This window comes from Physella acuta, unplaced genomic scaffold (genome assembly GCF_028476545.2).
Source record: "Physella acuta isolate Inbredline_101_S28 unplaced genomic scaffold, ASM2847654v3 ptg001070l, whole genome shotgun sequence".
NCBI classification, from domain to species: domain Eukaryota; kingdom Metazoa; phylum Mollusca; class Gastropoda; family Physidae; genus Physella; species Physella acuta.
In genome coordinates, this window is record NW_026732587.1 from 114,627 (window position 1) to 129,679 (window position 15,053).

Genomic DNA, 15,053 nt, shown 5'->3' on the forward strand with positions numbered 1-15,053 from the left:
TGTATATAATTTGTTGGGCTTGAAATAGTTACACGAAATATCAAGAACTAGCTGGAAAAAATAATAGCCTAGCCAGTTGAAATGTGTTTCAATATCTCCAGTTGATGTATTTAAAAAACTAGCCCCGGCCCCCCGACACTATTATGATTTCTAATTGGTTTTATCAACACCCAGGGGTCAACAGGCCAAGATATGATTTTATCTTTAGCACACGTTGGCCAAGTTTAGTAGCGTGCATAATTTTTTCCTTTGTTATCTGTGGTGATTCAAACGTTAGTTGGATGTGTAGATTCAAACGTTTGTTGTTGAATGTGTAGAGTTGTTGAGAGGGAAAAACAAAATGGCAGGCTGACTTTGATAAAAGGTTGTCATTGGTTTGTATTCATTAGGCCTTAATTTGAGGTGAGTACAGAAAGGCGCGGGATTTTTAGAGCAAGTCGCGAGACATTATATTCTCATCTTCTGTTCCCCAGAAGACCTTCGGTGATTTATTCTCTTTTTGACCAAGCTAACAGGCATTAGGTGATTCATCTTCCGTTTGACTAAACTAACAGACATTAGTTTATTCACCCTCTGAAGCCAACAGGCAACACAACAATGTCCCATTGAGAGGGAACCTGTGGAACTAACCATGAAGTTGACCAGCGTGATTTCCACGGTGATTCTCAGTGTTTTTCTCCAGCTGCCAGGTAAATATGTTGTAATTCGGCTAAAAAAATATTGAAAATCTTCAAAACTTTATAACTGTTTAGTACACTGAAAAAAAAACTTCCTTTAAAAAAAAAAAACTAAAAAAAAAAACTAAAAAAAAAACTATAAAAATAATAAAAGCATTTATGGCTCATGAAATCTGTTACACAAATTAAACATGTAGATTCTATAAATAGAAATCGAGTCCAACTGTAAATAAACACCGTGATTTCAGCTGCCGTGGGAGTGTGCCAGTTCCCCAACTACTACGACGGCTCCTGGTACCATCGGGATTCCGGCACGGACACCCGTCTGATCATCAGTGCCACCTCCGGCACGTGGGGGGAGGGCGTCCAGTGCTACCAGCAGATCCTGCACAAGCCGGAAGTGGTCAGTGACGGCGTCAACGCCACCATTCTGTTAAAGACGTAAGTATGTGTTTGTTCAAGCAACGCTTAAGGTATCATGTTGTGTTATGGGTAGGATTAAACAATGTATTGTTGTGTGTGACACAACACATGCACACACATATAGGCATATATATATATATATATATATATATATATATATATATATATATATATATATATATATATATATATATATATATATATATATATATATATAGTGATTGTTAAACGTCGCACCACAAGCAAAATCAGCTACTGCACCACTATCCCTTAACATACAAAAAATTGGTGTCACCCAAGTGGTGTAGAAAACAGTTAAATCAGCCTGTAAACCCCCCCCCCCCCCCCCCACCCTTCCCTCTCCCCCCACCCACAGTGTCTGAAGTAGATATGAGACATATCTTTTATCTGTAATCAAACGTTTTAATTAATAACTTTTTAATGTCTTTTCCCCAGAACAAATGCCAACTGTTACATGTGCCTGGATGTTATTTACAGATCAATATACATCTTACAATATAAACAAAGTAAGTTTAAACGTCATTGTTTACATATTAATATACATCTTACAATATAAACAAAGTAAGTTTAAAACGTTATTGTTTACAAATCAATATACATCTTACAATATAAACAAAGTAAGTTTAAACGTTATTGTTTACATATCAATATACATCTTACAATATAAACAAATTAAGTTTTAACGTTATTGTTTACATTCGATATACATACAAAATAAACCGGGAGTGATCTCCCCTAAACTTTCTCGAATATTCTTATATAAAATAACAGGGGATGGGAACTCGGGCTATAGACATGATTTTTAATCCATTTTAAATACTTAAAGTTTTAAAAATAGAATAAAATCTCGTAGACAAATTAATTGCACACCAAGTGAACGCCAAATAAAAAAGCGCATAATGGTGCGCAATATTATTAGTACTTTTAAAATTTACATTAGTTTTTTGAGAAATCGGAAGTAGCGTAAATTACTACTTCCAGTCAACGGAAATTACTCAAAATTTAACAGAAGGTAGAGAATTAGATCTTTTACTTACATTTGAAATTTCATTTATCTATCTGAAATAGTACTCAAGTTATAGGCTTTTGAAAAATTCAAAGTAGGAAAAGTACCACTTCCGGTTATCGGAAATCGCTCAAAAGTTGATACGGATCTACGATTTTGATAAAATACTTATATATGAAATTTCATCAACGTAGCTGTAACGGTACTCAAGTTATCGTGTTTACACACGGACAGACAGACACACAGACACACAGACAGACACACAGACATACGGACAAGATTGCAAAATTATGTTTTTCCGTATCAGTGAGGTGTAAAACGTCGAGATTTGTAAAAATCTCGATTTTTTTTTTTTGCACGATTACAAGACTTTCTCTATACTTCGTATATACGAGAAAGTAAAAAATACGTTTTAAAAGTTCATTGAAACATTTATGTCAATGTTTTTAAAAAGAGGCCGTTACACGGCTTAATATGTGTATGATTTAACGTAGAAAGAAGCAACGAATGAAATCATTATCAAACAATTATTTGACTGCGCTATGTTCCAGGTGACTGCATGACTGAAGCAGACATCAGCAAATGTAGCGAAATCAATGAAGTGACTGAGCACGCTGAGTTGGTCACCATGTTCAGCAAGTCATTTTTTACATTTTTTTTTCTTAAATCAAGTCATTCTAGGCCCCCTCCACCAGCCCCCCACCCTTGCATTATTATAGACACACGTATCCCTGGTGTTTTTTTTAGAGTTTTTTTTTCTCCGGAGGGGGGGGGGCGCTTGATATTTGGGAAGGGGGTGGCGGACTAATGTTCCGGGGGCGGACACTGGTAAAAGTATATATTATTTTCTATATAAATTCCATTTCTTTCGGAGGGGGGGGGGGGGGGGAATGCCCCAATCCCAATAGATGCCTTGAAGAAACTCTGTCCCCCAAACTTGTAGCATTAAAGGCACCAGCGTCGAGAAAATCCACGGGTCTAGCGGGTGGTAGAGTTGATGAGTGTGTCTTGTCAAAGTACGGCTCGAGCGGGTGGTAGAGTTGATGAGTGTATCTTGTCAAAGTACGGTTCTAGCGGTCTGGCAGCATGGGTGCTGGAACAGCCCAATTCTTCGTCCTGTTGCCGTCCGCCTAGCTTTTCTGGAAACGGTTTTTCACGTAGGATAATATGAGTGGGTGTCCATTTATATATTGGAGTATGCATTTATTGCTGCCTACATTTATTTACAGTATGTTTATTGCTATTATTGCTTTTTTTTTTTTTTTTTTTTTTTTTTTTTTTTTTTTTTTGCAGAAGAAGTCAGTCCTGTCATGGACTGCATATCAAGTATTGAAGGACTTTTTCAGTTTTCTTATGAGATCAATGAAAAAGGCGAGTAACTCTATTCAACTGTATGCCCTGTATGTAAGGTGAATTATCTTTTCATGCGACGATGCATAGTAAATCAACGATTTAGGGCCAATATCGCAATGGTTGTCTTTGCCTAACCTTGTTTTAAAACAAATGTATACCATATTGTCTTTTTGAAATTTTTTTATTTTATTTTGGCTTGAAATATTTAAATTTGTCATTTATATCACAATACGTTTGCGTATCCATTTATACATTAATTATGAGTTATGGAGGTTAGAATAGAAAGTCCAAAGCAAGCATTCAGATTAGTGGCTTTTATAATAATGCCAAACAGATTGTTAGACTATACTTCCATAAAAATTAAAAAATAGGAATGCTTGGCCTAAAGTCATGGGCCTGACCCCCTCCCCCGGGTCGAGTTAAGTACCACACTGTTACAGAGATGTCTAAATATAGCCTTGCCCCACAGGGGGCGGGATCTGCAACAACAGCGAGAATCTCCTCCAGGCCTGTCAGACCCCCGGCTCACCAAACTACGACAACAAAGATTTCCTCATGAGCTTCAGGATCTGCCCAGACGTCCAGACCAGCTTCAGGCAGACGATCAGGTAAACATCCCACCTACTCACGCGATATTTACAGTAAAAAATGAGAAAATACGTGCCAACTACATTATTTTAAACACAATGTATTAGCCTACTTGTGTAAAATACGTCTCTTAATATAAGTCAGCTTATGTACAAAGCATCAAATCGAAACAGCAATCGTTTTTTCCACTCTAATAATGACGGTGAAGTATAGAATAAAATCATTAGGATATTTTTCATAGATTTGCTATATTCACAACGGAGTATGTAGGCCTATATGAATATTTCAGGAATTCAAATACATGCAGATTTTTTTTTAAACCGTTTTATCATAGAAAAAAGAATAAATGGATATGTATGAAAAATAATATTGGGGTTTGGGCTTTCTCCGCTAAAAAATCTTGGCTTACAGTAAATTTCTCGAGGTCTATGTAGGCTGTCACCGTCTTAAGTGTTAAGTTCTACACTGTACCGGTACTTACCTCTTATGTTCTACTCAGGTACAAATGTATGGGCACCTGGGTGGCGTACATGAACAACAACGTGTACACCTTCGTTGGACTTGTACATGATGAGACAGGTGTCATTCAAGACAAGTACAAGTGTCTCATGACCCTCAGGTAAAATCTGTGTTACAGTCGTACATACATACATACATACACACATATATATATATATATATATATATATATATATATATATATATATATATATATATATATATATATATATATATATATATATATATATATAGCTGTTTATATTAAGCGAGTACAAATGGTTATCTTGTCCAGGGACCAACACACTACAGACAACACGATACGCTGGGGCCTCAGCAGGTTTGGCGACTGCAGAAACCTCAAGAGCCTGGAGCAGTCTCCCATCAGGATCGTACTGAGGCGGGTCCCGCCCAAGACCAGCTTCACCTTCCCACAATGCACCCTGCCCAGGAACCTGACAGGGACCTGGTTCACCCAGGGGATCCAGTTCGCGTCCAACGTGTGGATCAACGAGAGCCACATCTACTACAGGACCATGATGAGTCAGTTCGACTACGAGGAGACCTGGTTCTCGTGTCAAGCCAACCTTGGCACGCGCTACCTCATGTCCAAGGTCGTCGTGGGCAGGTGTGAGATCAGTCTCGTCTGCTTCGATCTTGTACCGCGGCATCACGGGATTGTTCGATACCGCGTTGGACGATCAGTCAAACTGCCGTTTAATTTAGACGAACGAAACCGCGATAAAGATTTCCTGGTTGATTCCTTCAAGGAGACCTGCAGCTGGCAATGGCTGACTTTTTCGCGAGACAACGTAGATTGGAAGTACGAAGTTCTCATACAGAACCCCCCGTCTCCCGTCATCTGCCCGATAGGTGGCCGGTACTCGTTCAGGCAGTACTCGAACGACTTCTACCAGCTGTACGATACCAGGATTCGCGGTGTGACACTGAGTCCACGGAATCGAATCAACTGTCTGCTGAACGTGTCCGAGATCAAATCGTGTGACGGCGACCTGAGCAAGATCGAGATCGACGCCTCCTACTGCGAGACGGTGGACTACAGGGGGCGGCCGGTTGGGGAGTACGACGAGCCGGATCACATACTGACCTGCGCGGGCTACTGGCTGGAGGACATGAAGTCCTACCTGGTGACGTACGACGAGGAGGACGCCGTCTCCAAGTTCCGATGCTGGGTGTACGAGCGGATCAGCTGGACGGACATCGCCCTGTCCAGAGCCGAGACTGCCCGCTGCCCCAAGAACCAGAACTCGAGGAGCTACGAGATCGACGGGGCCAGGCTCTACCTGGAGCTGACGGAGACAGAGAGGCTGTTTGATGACTGCCCGCCCAGGTACGACGCCGGCATAGCGCCCAACAGGAAACCCAGGACACTGTACACGCTATACAGCGGGGCAGGCAAAGCTACATCGTCCACTACAGTCATCATGACACTGTCCAGTGTGCTGGCTGTCACCTTGGCAATGCCACATCACACACCATAAGATGCTGGCTGTCACCATAGCAACACACCACATCACACACCATAAGATGCTGGCTGTCAGCTTGACCATACCACATCACACACCATAAGATGCTGGCTGTCACCTTGGCAATGCCACATCACACACCATAAGATGCTGGCTGTCAGCTTGACCATACCACATCACACACCATAAGATGCTGGCTGTCAGCTTGACCATACCACATCACACACCATAAGATGCTGGCTGTCACCATAGCAACACACCACATCACACACCATAAGATGCTGGCTGTCAGCTTGACCATACCACATCACACACCATAAGATGCTGGCTGTCAGCTTGACCATACCACATCACACACCATAAGATGCTGGCTGTCAGCTTGACCATACCACATCACACACCATAAGATGCTGGCTGTCACCATAGCAACACACCACATCACACACCATAAGATGCTGGCTGTCAGCTTGACCATACCACATCACACACCATAAGATGCTGGCTGTCACCATAGCAACACACCACATCACACACCATAAGATGCTGGCTGTCAGCTTGACCATACCACATCACACACCATAAGATGCTGGCTGTCAGCTTGACCATACCACATCACACACCATAAGATGCTGGCTGTCAGCTTGACCATACCACATCACACACCATAAGATGCTGGCTGTCACCATAGCAACACACCACATCACACACCATAAGATGCTGGCTGTCAGCTTGACCATACCACATCACACACCATAAGATGCTGGCTGTCAGCTTGACCATACCACATCACACACCATAAGATGCTGGCTGTCAGCTTGACCATACCACATCACACACCATAAGATGCTGGCTGTCAGCTTGACCATACCACATCACACACCATAAGATGCTGGCTGTCAGCTTGACCATACCACATCACACACCATAAGATGCTGGCTGTCAGCTTGACCATACCACATCACACACCATAAGATGCTGGCTGTCAGCTTGACCACACCACATCATACACCATAAGATGCTGGCTGTCACCATGGCAACACACCACAAGAACTATTGATTTAGTACTATCTGCCTAAATGTAAATACCTGTATCACATATTTCTCGTTAATTCTAAATACTGGACAGCCAGGTGTTGACTGGCTGTATCCAAGCAGAAAATCATGAAAGCTCTCTCTCTCCCTACTTAAACTTTCATACTGTGTTTTTTTTTCATCAAAGACAACACTGAAGTCTACCAAGTCACAGGCCATTTTACAAAATATAACAAATTGACTAACTGGAAAGATTAATTTAAAAAACACATTTTCTTAAAAATCCAAGCACTAATAGGCCAATTTCAGCACCATTCCTGACGGTTTACAGGAACTTTGCCCTGTGTCCCTGTCCACCATGACAGTAATGACTGTGGCAGAGCTTAGAGGTTGATACACCTGTCCTACAACTTGACGGTTTAAGATGGTTGTATACCCTAAATAGGTAACTTGTTACTTGTATACCTCAATTGAAACAAGTTTTCCATAAAACCTAATGCTATAGAAAAAATTTCATCGAACTAACCTACTTGTACATGTTCAATCTTGATCACAATGTCACCACTAAAATATCTTAAATGACAATTGTAACAATTCAATCATACTTTTCATCTCACACTTGTACAAAATTAAACAGCTTTTGCTTTTTAATCTTTTTTAATACAATCAATAAACATTCTGGTAAATTGACTTGAGTTTTGTCTTAAGCAATGTATGACAAAAGAGGCTGACCTCATACAATTCTACTAAGACATGTTTGAATATTCAGGTTTTTAAAAAAAAATGAGAAGAGCATACATAGTATAAACAACAAATAGGTATAATCCTCATTAAGATGGTAGCACAACTACAACCCATTCTAGGGACAAAATGTTGGTATTCAACAAAAACAATGAGACTGAATGAAAACAATACTAAAATAAATGACAGCTTTAGATCATCTGAAATAGGAAGGATAGATCATCTCCACTCTAGATGTAGTCACAGCCTACCCCTAGAGGCTGACATACACTTAGACCCAGTACTGAGGATCTACAACTAGTATGACAGAATTAAAAGTTTGAAATAAATACAATTTTCTCAGAACCTTATAAGCAACCAACAGAAGCTGAGCACAAGACCAATCAATTGCCTGTAGTTTTATTGTCTCCAAAACAGCCATAATGTAAACAAAATATTCAATGGACATGATATGAGCCCAACAGGGATGTATGCTTGAAAATAAAACCAAAACTGTAAAACTAAACACCCCAAGCACCTAATCCTCTGTCCACTCAAATGCCTCTGGGGGTTCAGGTTCTTCCTCTTCCTCCTCAGCCTTAGGGCCGCCCGCCTGCACTGTCTCCACAATGTCCTCCTGCTCCCCTGGCTTGCTGTTCTTCAGCATGATGATGCCACCGTGGGACAAGTCTTTCACCACAGAGTACCTGAGGGTGTCCAGTGTCAGGACCTTCAGCTGGGCCTGCAGACAGATGAGGAGTGTGAGACCATCAACAGACTAATGGTGGTGGTTACTTTACATTGGTTTAATACTTTACACTGGTTCCATGAAATGTGGACAACACCAAACCTACCTTCATAACCCTGGCTGGGTTGGAGAGAATCTCAAAAGTTGGTTCTGGTTCTTTCTTTTCTGTGATAGATTCTGTGAGCAGAGATTCTGATGATTCGTCCTCTCCTGCATTTTTGTTTTTATCTGAGGATGTGGCTTCCTGCAAGACATACAATGATTAACATAAAAAAATTCATTAATTAAAATACATAAAGTTTTTAATTGTTCTGAACAAGGCAGTTGAGAAATAATTATCTTCAACACACCTTCTTTTTATCTTTTTTATCTTTCCCAGCAGGCTCCTTTTTAGATGAAACTTCATCAACATCCATGCTATCAACACTGGTCTGAGAGTCTTTCTTCTTCTCTAAATCTTTCTTCTTCTGTTTGGCTGTGATGGATAAAACTGCTGTTTCTACCTGTAACGTATAAGTAAAATATAAACATTCAAAAGCTTGATTGAAAGAAAAAAAAAAAGATATGTAGCCTTGCACTTTGCACTTGATCAACAAATAAGTGGAAGAATTCAATCAGGTAATATTTTCAAGGAATTCAATCTAAACTGACTGACTGTGGTGTATACATACAAGAAAAGCCAATTTATCTTGGCATAATAAATTTTTATAGAATTGTAATAGTTGCAGTGTGACCAAGTGTTATTTTAATACATAAAACATCCTTACAACACTATGTAATACAGCTACAGTCTGATGAAAAGTCCATTTATAAGATTTTTGTAAGAAGCAAAACTTGACACAAACATAACTTTAAAATGAGCTACAAAAAATAAAGATTTGAAAATTCTCTATTAAATTCTGTTAATAAGAAGCCTACATACCTTTTCCTTGGCTTTATCCTTCTTTTCTTCAAGAACTGGTGGGTAGGCAAACATGGATGGCTTGGCGTTGGATTTGAACTCAACCTTAGGCATCTTGAGATCAATATTCAGTCCAATAATGCAAGATGGTTTAAACGCAAGTGAGAGGAAGTGGGTGAGTGGGTACCAAAACCAATGCTGACAGAAGACCAACATACCCACCACTGCTTCCATGTTGGTGTGGCCTGTACGAGACAGCAACGAAACTGTGCAGTTGCGGCCGCCAGCATCTATGATACCCTGGGCCAGAATGGAACCAAATTTGGCCATGACATCCTCGTGTTTATCCGCAATAACTTTAGCATACAGTTGACGGAAGTGGGTTACTTTAGGGCAGGTAGACTCGTTATGCTGGATCAGGATAAGAGCTGATGCAATAAGTGCTCCTTGGCGGACATAATTAATAGGATCATTGGTCATGGGCTCAAGAAGTCCAATAGCATCCTTTAAGCCAGTGCCAGCACAAGCAATACCCAGGGCCATGGCAGCACCAAAACGAACATGAGGATTGTAGCTCTCAGACAGAAGGGACACAACACTGGGGCACTGCTCTGGGGTTCTGTACAGGAGGAAACCCAGGCAGGTGACGGCTACCCTGCGTACATCATCATTGACATCACTCACAGCGACATGCAGCAGTCTGCGAATGGCCTGGTTGTTTCCAGTCCCGCAGTAGGCCATGGCCAGGGTGTACATGCCTGACCAACGCAGGATGGGATCTTTATCCCTCATAAGTGACTCGATCAGCGCGTCAGCCTCTTCCAGGCGACCATACATAGTGAGGGCTATGCCAACAGCTAAGCCTCTAAGGATTTTCTCATGCTGGGTTTCCTGGGCATACTGCACCATATCAGTGATAGCCGTAGAGGACTTGGTGCCTAACATGACCAGGCCCATAGCTAGACCAGCTGCTTCTCCTGTTACAGCATCATCTTGAAACAGGTTGAACTTGAGCTGCTCGTAGATGTCATGCCTGGCTGATCCCATGGCAGCCAACCCCAACCCCAGACACCCACCGTGGCGGACCATGTCAGTGGAAGCTTCTTTCAGCTGGTTTAGGAGATAGTCAGTTATCTCCCCTCCATGGTTTGCATGGATCAGACCTAGAGCATACAGCCCTCCACCCTCAGAGTATGATGACCCTGGCCCCATATCTTTAGGCAGATACTGTGACATCAAATTTAGAGCTTCCTTCTCATGGCCCTTATGGATGACCCCCAGGCTGGCCGTGGCCGAGAATTTGGCCCAGTTTGTGGCTCTTGCCAGCCATTCGAGGTTGTCTCTCAAAAACTGGTCAGATGTTGTTCCACAGTGCATGAATGAGTTGGCAATGACAGTAGCAGTGTGGCACACAGAGTTACGGACACCGTCCTTGGTATTCTTTAAGATTAGCATATCTGTTTTGTTGTTTTTAATTAAAAATTGGAGGCGGAGAAAAATACTAGTCTCCCCTCCTAGAATTGTGTGCAAGCGTTCAATGCGCTCCTGTTGACGCTTTTCATCTTCAGTCAAAGTGCTCAAATCTTTCACTGGCTTAGGATCTGGGCTCACGCTACTCTCGTCAGTCTCCATTGGGGTCTCTGTCTCTTTCAGCTCTGTGCTGCTGCTTGGCTTCTTTGTATTCATAGCAGGAGGGGCAGATATTGGAGCAGGGGCGGCAACCCGCAGGGCTGCCTGCACGCGCTGAAGGAACTGCTGGGTTGCACTTTCATACAGATCAAACCCAATCTGATAGGCCATGAGCACACTGTCCTCATTTCCCTTGGTGAGCTGCACTAGGATATGGGCAACAGCCTGAGCATCATCCAAAAAGATGTAGCACTGGCAAACATTGATGTAGTCTGGGGTACCAAGTCCCATGTACAGATTGGTTAAAACACGAAGGATGGTATTGCGGAAGTGGCGACTTTGTATCAAAGACATGCAGACTTTGAAGGCATAGGACAGCATGCTGGGTACGTCATCAGCCAGAGTGATGGCCTTCTCAAAGATGTCTATTCTTCTTGTTTCCAGGGCTATGCCCACCGCCTGCTTGAACTGTTTGTCATCAAGGCACCGCTGAAACATTCTATTTACAACAGCTTCTAGTCTTGGATCAATCTCCTTTTTATCAGCTTCATTAGTAACTTCTGCATTGTGAACTCTCATTTTAGTGTAATGGTCAATACATTTAGAAATGATGGTTTCAACAAATTCTGATGTATCATTTACATTGAAAAGGGGTCCAGCGCCGAGGGCAAAGGTTAAAGATTCCTCAAATGCTCCCAAGTGGTAGTAAACTTTAGAAGCCACTAAGGCTGCGAGCTGGTGGGATATGAAACTGGCATCCTCATAAAGAACTTCAATTTTGTCAACATTCTCTGAAATTTCAGCCCAAAAGACATCAACAATGTTGTCTAACTTATTTAGAGCAAATGTTTTTAGATGTGGCTCAGGTTCATCCAGAAGAGATATCACCCCGGCTGAAAATAAAGTTTAAAAATGTGTAAGTTAGACAACTAATTAAATAATCAATACTTGTCTCTTGAGTGCAATAGATTATCTTGGCAACTTCATGAACAGCTAAATCCAAGCTAGGAGAGGCTAGAGTTTCAATAATTTTTTGGTTGGGAAGAAATATACTCTTATGAAAAAACAGGCAGATTAATCAAATGTAACAACAACAAAAAAAAAACCCACTGTATTTTAGAGTAGTGGTTAAATTAACAACTTTTATCCCATTGATTCTTAAAATAGTAGGCTACATTTTAAAACAATTTTCAGCTTAGGCCCATGAGTTAAATTTTTTTTTTGTCTGCTATTAGCGCACTTTGACAAAATATTTTTTTTTCCATGTCAACAACAATAATGGAAGGATTTTTAACAACCCAACGTCCATTCTAGTTTCCAAGTCAACGGTTGATTGATTTGATGCAGTCTATTGTTAATTTGTGAATTGTGTAGATTAAGCAAGAAACCCTAGATTTTTTAAGGCATATAGGCTATATTTTTTAACGTGGCAATTTTTTTCTTAGTCATTACCTCAAGTTTAACTTACTAAAACAGTAAATCATCATATAGATCTAAATTACAAACTAGAGCGGTGGTTATTAACCAAGGATTATCTCAGGGGTTCAGCGGAGGTCAAAACAGACACACACAATTCACACACCCATCTCATATCAAATGACTAACAATTGGATTTTGTGGCGGACAAAAATAATAAAAATATTAAGAATAAGAAGGATTTGGTGAATGTGCATATGAAACTGGTGGGGTTTGGTTGCTCGTAAAGGTGAAGAACTACTGATTTAAAGACTAACTCAACAAAACAAAAATAAAAGAGTTAAATAAATACTACACTAGATCTAGATTAGATTTGTCCAAGCTAAAGACTGTGTCATCTTTTGACATTTTGGTCCAGTGACAACCAAGCCAAGAAGTGGAACCAAGCAAAGAAGAAGAACCCTAAATGGACACGAGCGAGAAAAGTCTCAAAGGTATTTGAGAGGTGCATAAATTAATTTAAAAATCTTGCACGGCGTAGTTACAATTAATATGGTTATAAAATCCTGTCTTTCTGGTTATTTTTGGACTTTACTAAAGATTGGACGTATTTGATGTTTTTAATATTTTCGGTAACTAAATAAAATTTAAAAAAAAAGCAAAAACAATTTGGTTTTCACGTGTAATGGCGACATAAACAATGGCATCCTGCTATTGGATAGGCCGCCATTGATTTTATTGTACACATTGTAAGCTAAAAATAGAAAACTAGGTCATGGGGTTTTAAATTTGCATTGTAATTTAAAAACTTGATCTGTAAAGTTTTGTAAACAAATAGTTATCGATCTCTAAGTTACTGTACAGCCAATCAATATTTGTCTTACGAAAGTGAAACATCCGGTTATAACTTAGGCTTGATAAAAATAAATAGAAATGTAGCCTTAAACTCAACAAATTATTTTCAAGTTCTCTGGATTTGCAACTTTTATAGTATAGATCTAGATCTAGCATTTATTCTAAAAATATAAAATTTCTAAATTAATTTTAGGCTTAAGTTTTTATTTTTTTTACGGTCTAAATCTAAAAATCACGTTTTTACTCCATGTCAACAACATTATAGAAGGAATCTCGTCAACTCGCTGGCCTCCATTTATGATATTAGGCCTAGATTCTTCATTTTTAGATTAGATTAGCCAACATCTAGAAGAATAATGTAATTACCAGCAGAAGTTATGCTCATCGTGGCTGCCATTTTATAGGTTTAACGAATAACAAATTTACAGCAACAATAAAATGTTTTGTTTAATTTATAGAAGCAGTCAACGGAGGTGAGAAAGCAATTTTGGACTTTCCTACTTCCGCCGGTGAATTTGGGTTATATAAAAACCATAAATTGATGTACGTGAACGTGAAACAATATTATAAAATAGGTGCTTTGTATCTAGTAAATGGACCGTAATTAAAATATGAACAAACTTTTTAGTTTAACCACAAATTTTATTTTATCCTTTTAGGGGTGTGTTATTTTTATTGTACGCTCATTTTTATTGAGATCTAGATCTATCAACAGCTTTTAATCTCAATGCCAAAATAGGCCAACTCAATCAGCTGATCATGCTAGACTTAGACTGCTTAGGCTTAGGATACATTTTAAGTCTCTACGGAATTTTTATAAAACAACAAAAAACTATAGGTAGTTAGGCCCATATCAATTTACATTTTATGCTTATAAACATGTTAATTTTCACAGTTCATTTCACTAGTAAGGGGTCGTCCATAAATGACGTCACACTCGTAGGGGGAGGGGGGTCCGTAATTTTGTGACGGTGTGTGATGACGGGGAGGGGGGGGGGGGGGGGGGGGGGGGGTTCAGATGGTGCGTCGTCACACTTTTGCATTATAAAAAAGCAATGTTAGAAAACGAATTTTAGACGTTATTTCGCGTTTTAGAAAACTGTTTTAAAAAATTGTAGATTCTAATAGGAATTGATTAAAATACTCTATTTTGACTGAGTTTTAGACAAGATTTTGGAAAAATATAGAATGTTTAAAAAAAAATTCAACTGCATTTTTGAGGGGGGTTGTAGGCTGAGGCGTGACGTCATTTTTTTTGGGGGGGGGGTCTGGCTTTTTGTGACGGTGTGTTATGGATGGGAGGGGGAGGTAAAAATCGTCCAAAAAAGCGTGACGTCATTTATGGACGACCCCTAACATACAACACAACATACATTAGTGAATCTTATCTGATATTTCTGGGGATTAGCAAGTCTCTCTCTGACCAACCGTTGAGGGAGAAATACTGATAGTGTTGTAATTTTCTCTAAACCAAAACCAAAGTCACCACCTCAATTTCAAATTTAACCAGAAACGAAAATTGAAATTGAAAACGGATTTTTATCCAGAATTGGAATTTTGGCCTGATTTAACCTTGATCTATACGTAGTTATAGCACATTCATACTAAATAAAGTCGTAGTCATACCCTTAAACCTTGCACCAAAGCTCAAACTTGACAAAAGTCGCATTTAGAGTCTCTTTTAGGCAACTATTCCTAG

The 15,053-nt window shown here is 39.9% G+C and overlaps 2 protein-coding genes across 4 annotated transcripts; one reads left to right on the forward strand and one right to left on the reverse strand.

Annotated features, from left to right (window-relative positions):
* The first annotated feature begins 241 nt into the window (after positions 1–241).
* On the forward strand, positions 242–7,775 carry LOC131955498 (uncharacterized). Of its 3 annotated transcripts, none has more exons than XM_059319632.1 (9): positions 242–402; positions 474–689; positions 926–1,118; positions 1,557–1,627; positions 2,679–2,762; positions 3,421–3,498; positions 3,950–4,088; positions 4,568–4,687; positions 4,862–7,775. In XM_059319632.1, the coding sequence occupies exons 2-9, from the start codon at positions 632–634 to the stop codon at positions 6,066–6,068; spliced, it is 1,950 nt and encodes a 649-aa protein (XP_059175615.1). In that variant the 5' UTR covers positions 242–402; positions 474–631; the 3' UTR covers positions 6,069–7,775. The 3 variants fall into 3 exon arrangements, with proteins under 3 accessions (XP_059175615.1, XP_059175613.1, XP_059175614.1); XM_059319630.1 differs by having other exon boundaries at positions 509–689; XM_059319631.1 differs by having other exon boundaries at positions 256–364.
* On the reverse strand, positions 7,725–13,865 carry LOC131955497 (26S proteasome non-ATPase regulatory subunit 1-like). The gene is made up of 5 exons (XM_059319629.1): positions 13,721–13,865; positions 9,476–11,976; positions 8,904–9,056; positions 8,660–8,797; positions 7,725–8,547 (listed from the first exon to the last, which is right to left on the reverse strand). The coding sequence occupies exons 1-5, from the start codon at positions 13,749–13,751 to the stop codon at positions 8,344–8,346; spliced, it is 3,027 nt and encodes a 1,008-aa protein (XP_059175612.1). The 5' UTR covers positions 13,752–13,865; the 3' UTR covers positions 7,725–8,343.
* Positions 13,866–15,053: the final 1,188 nt, after the last annotated feature.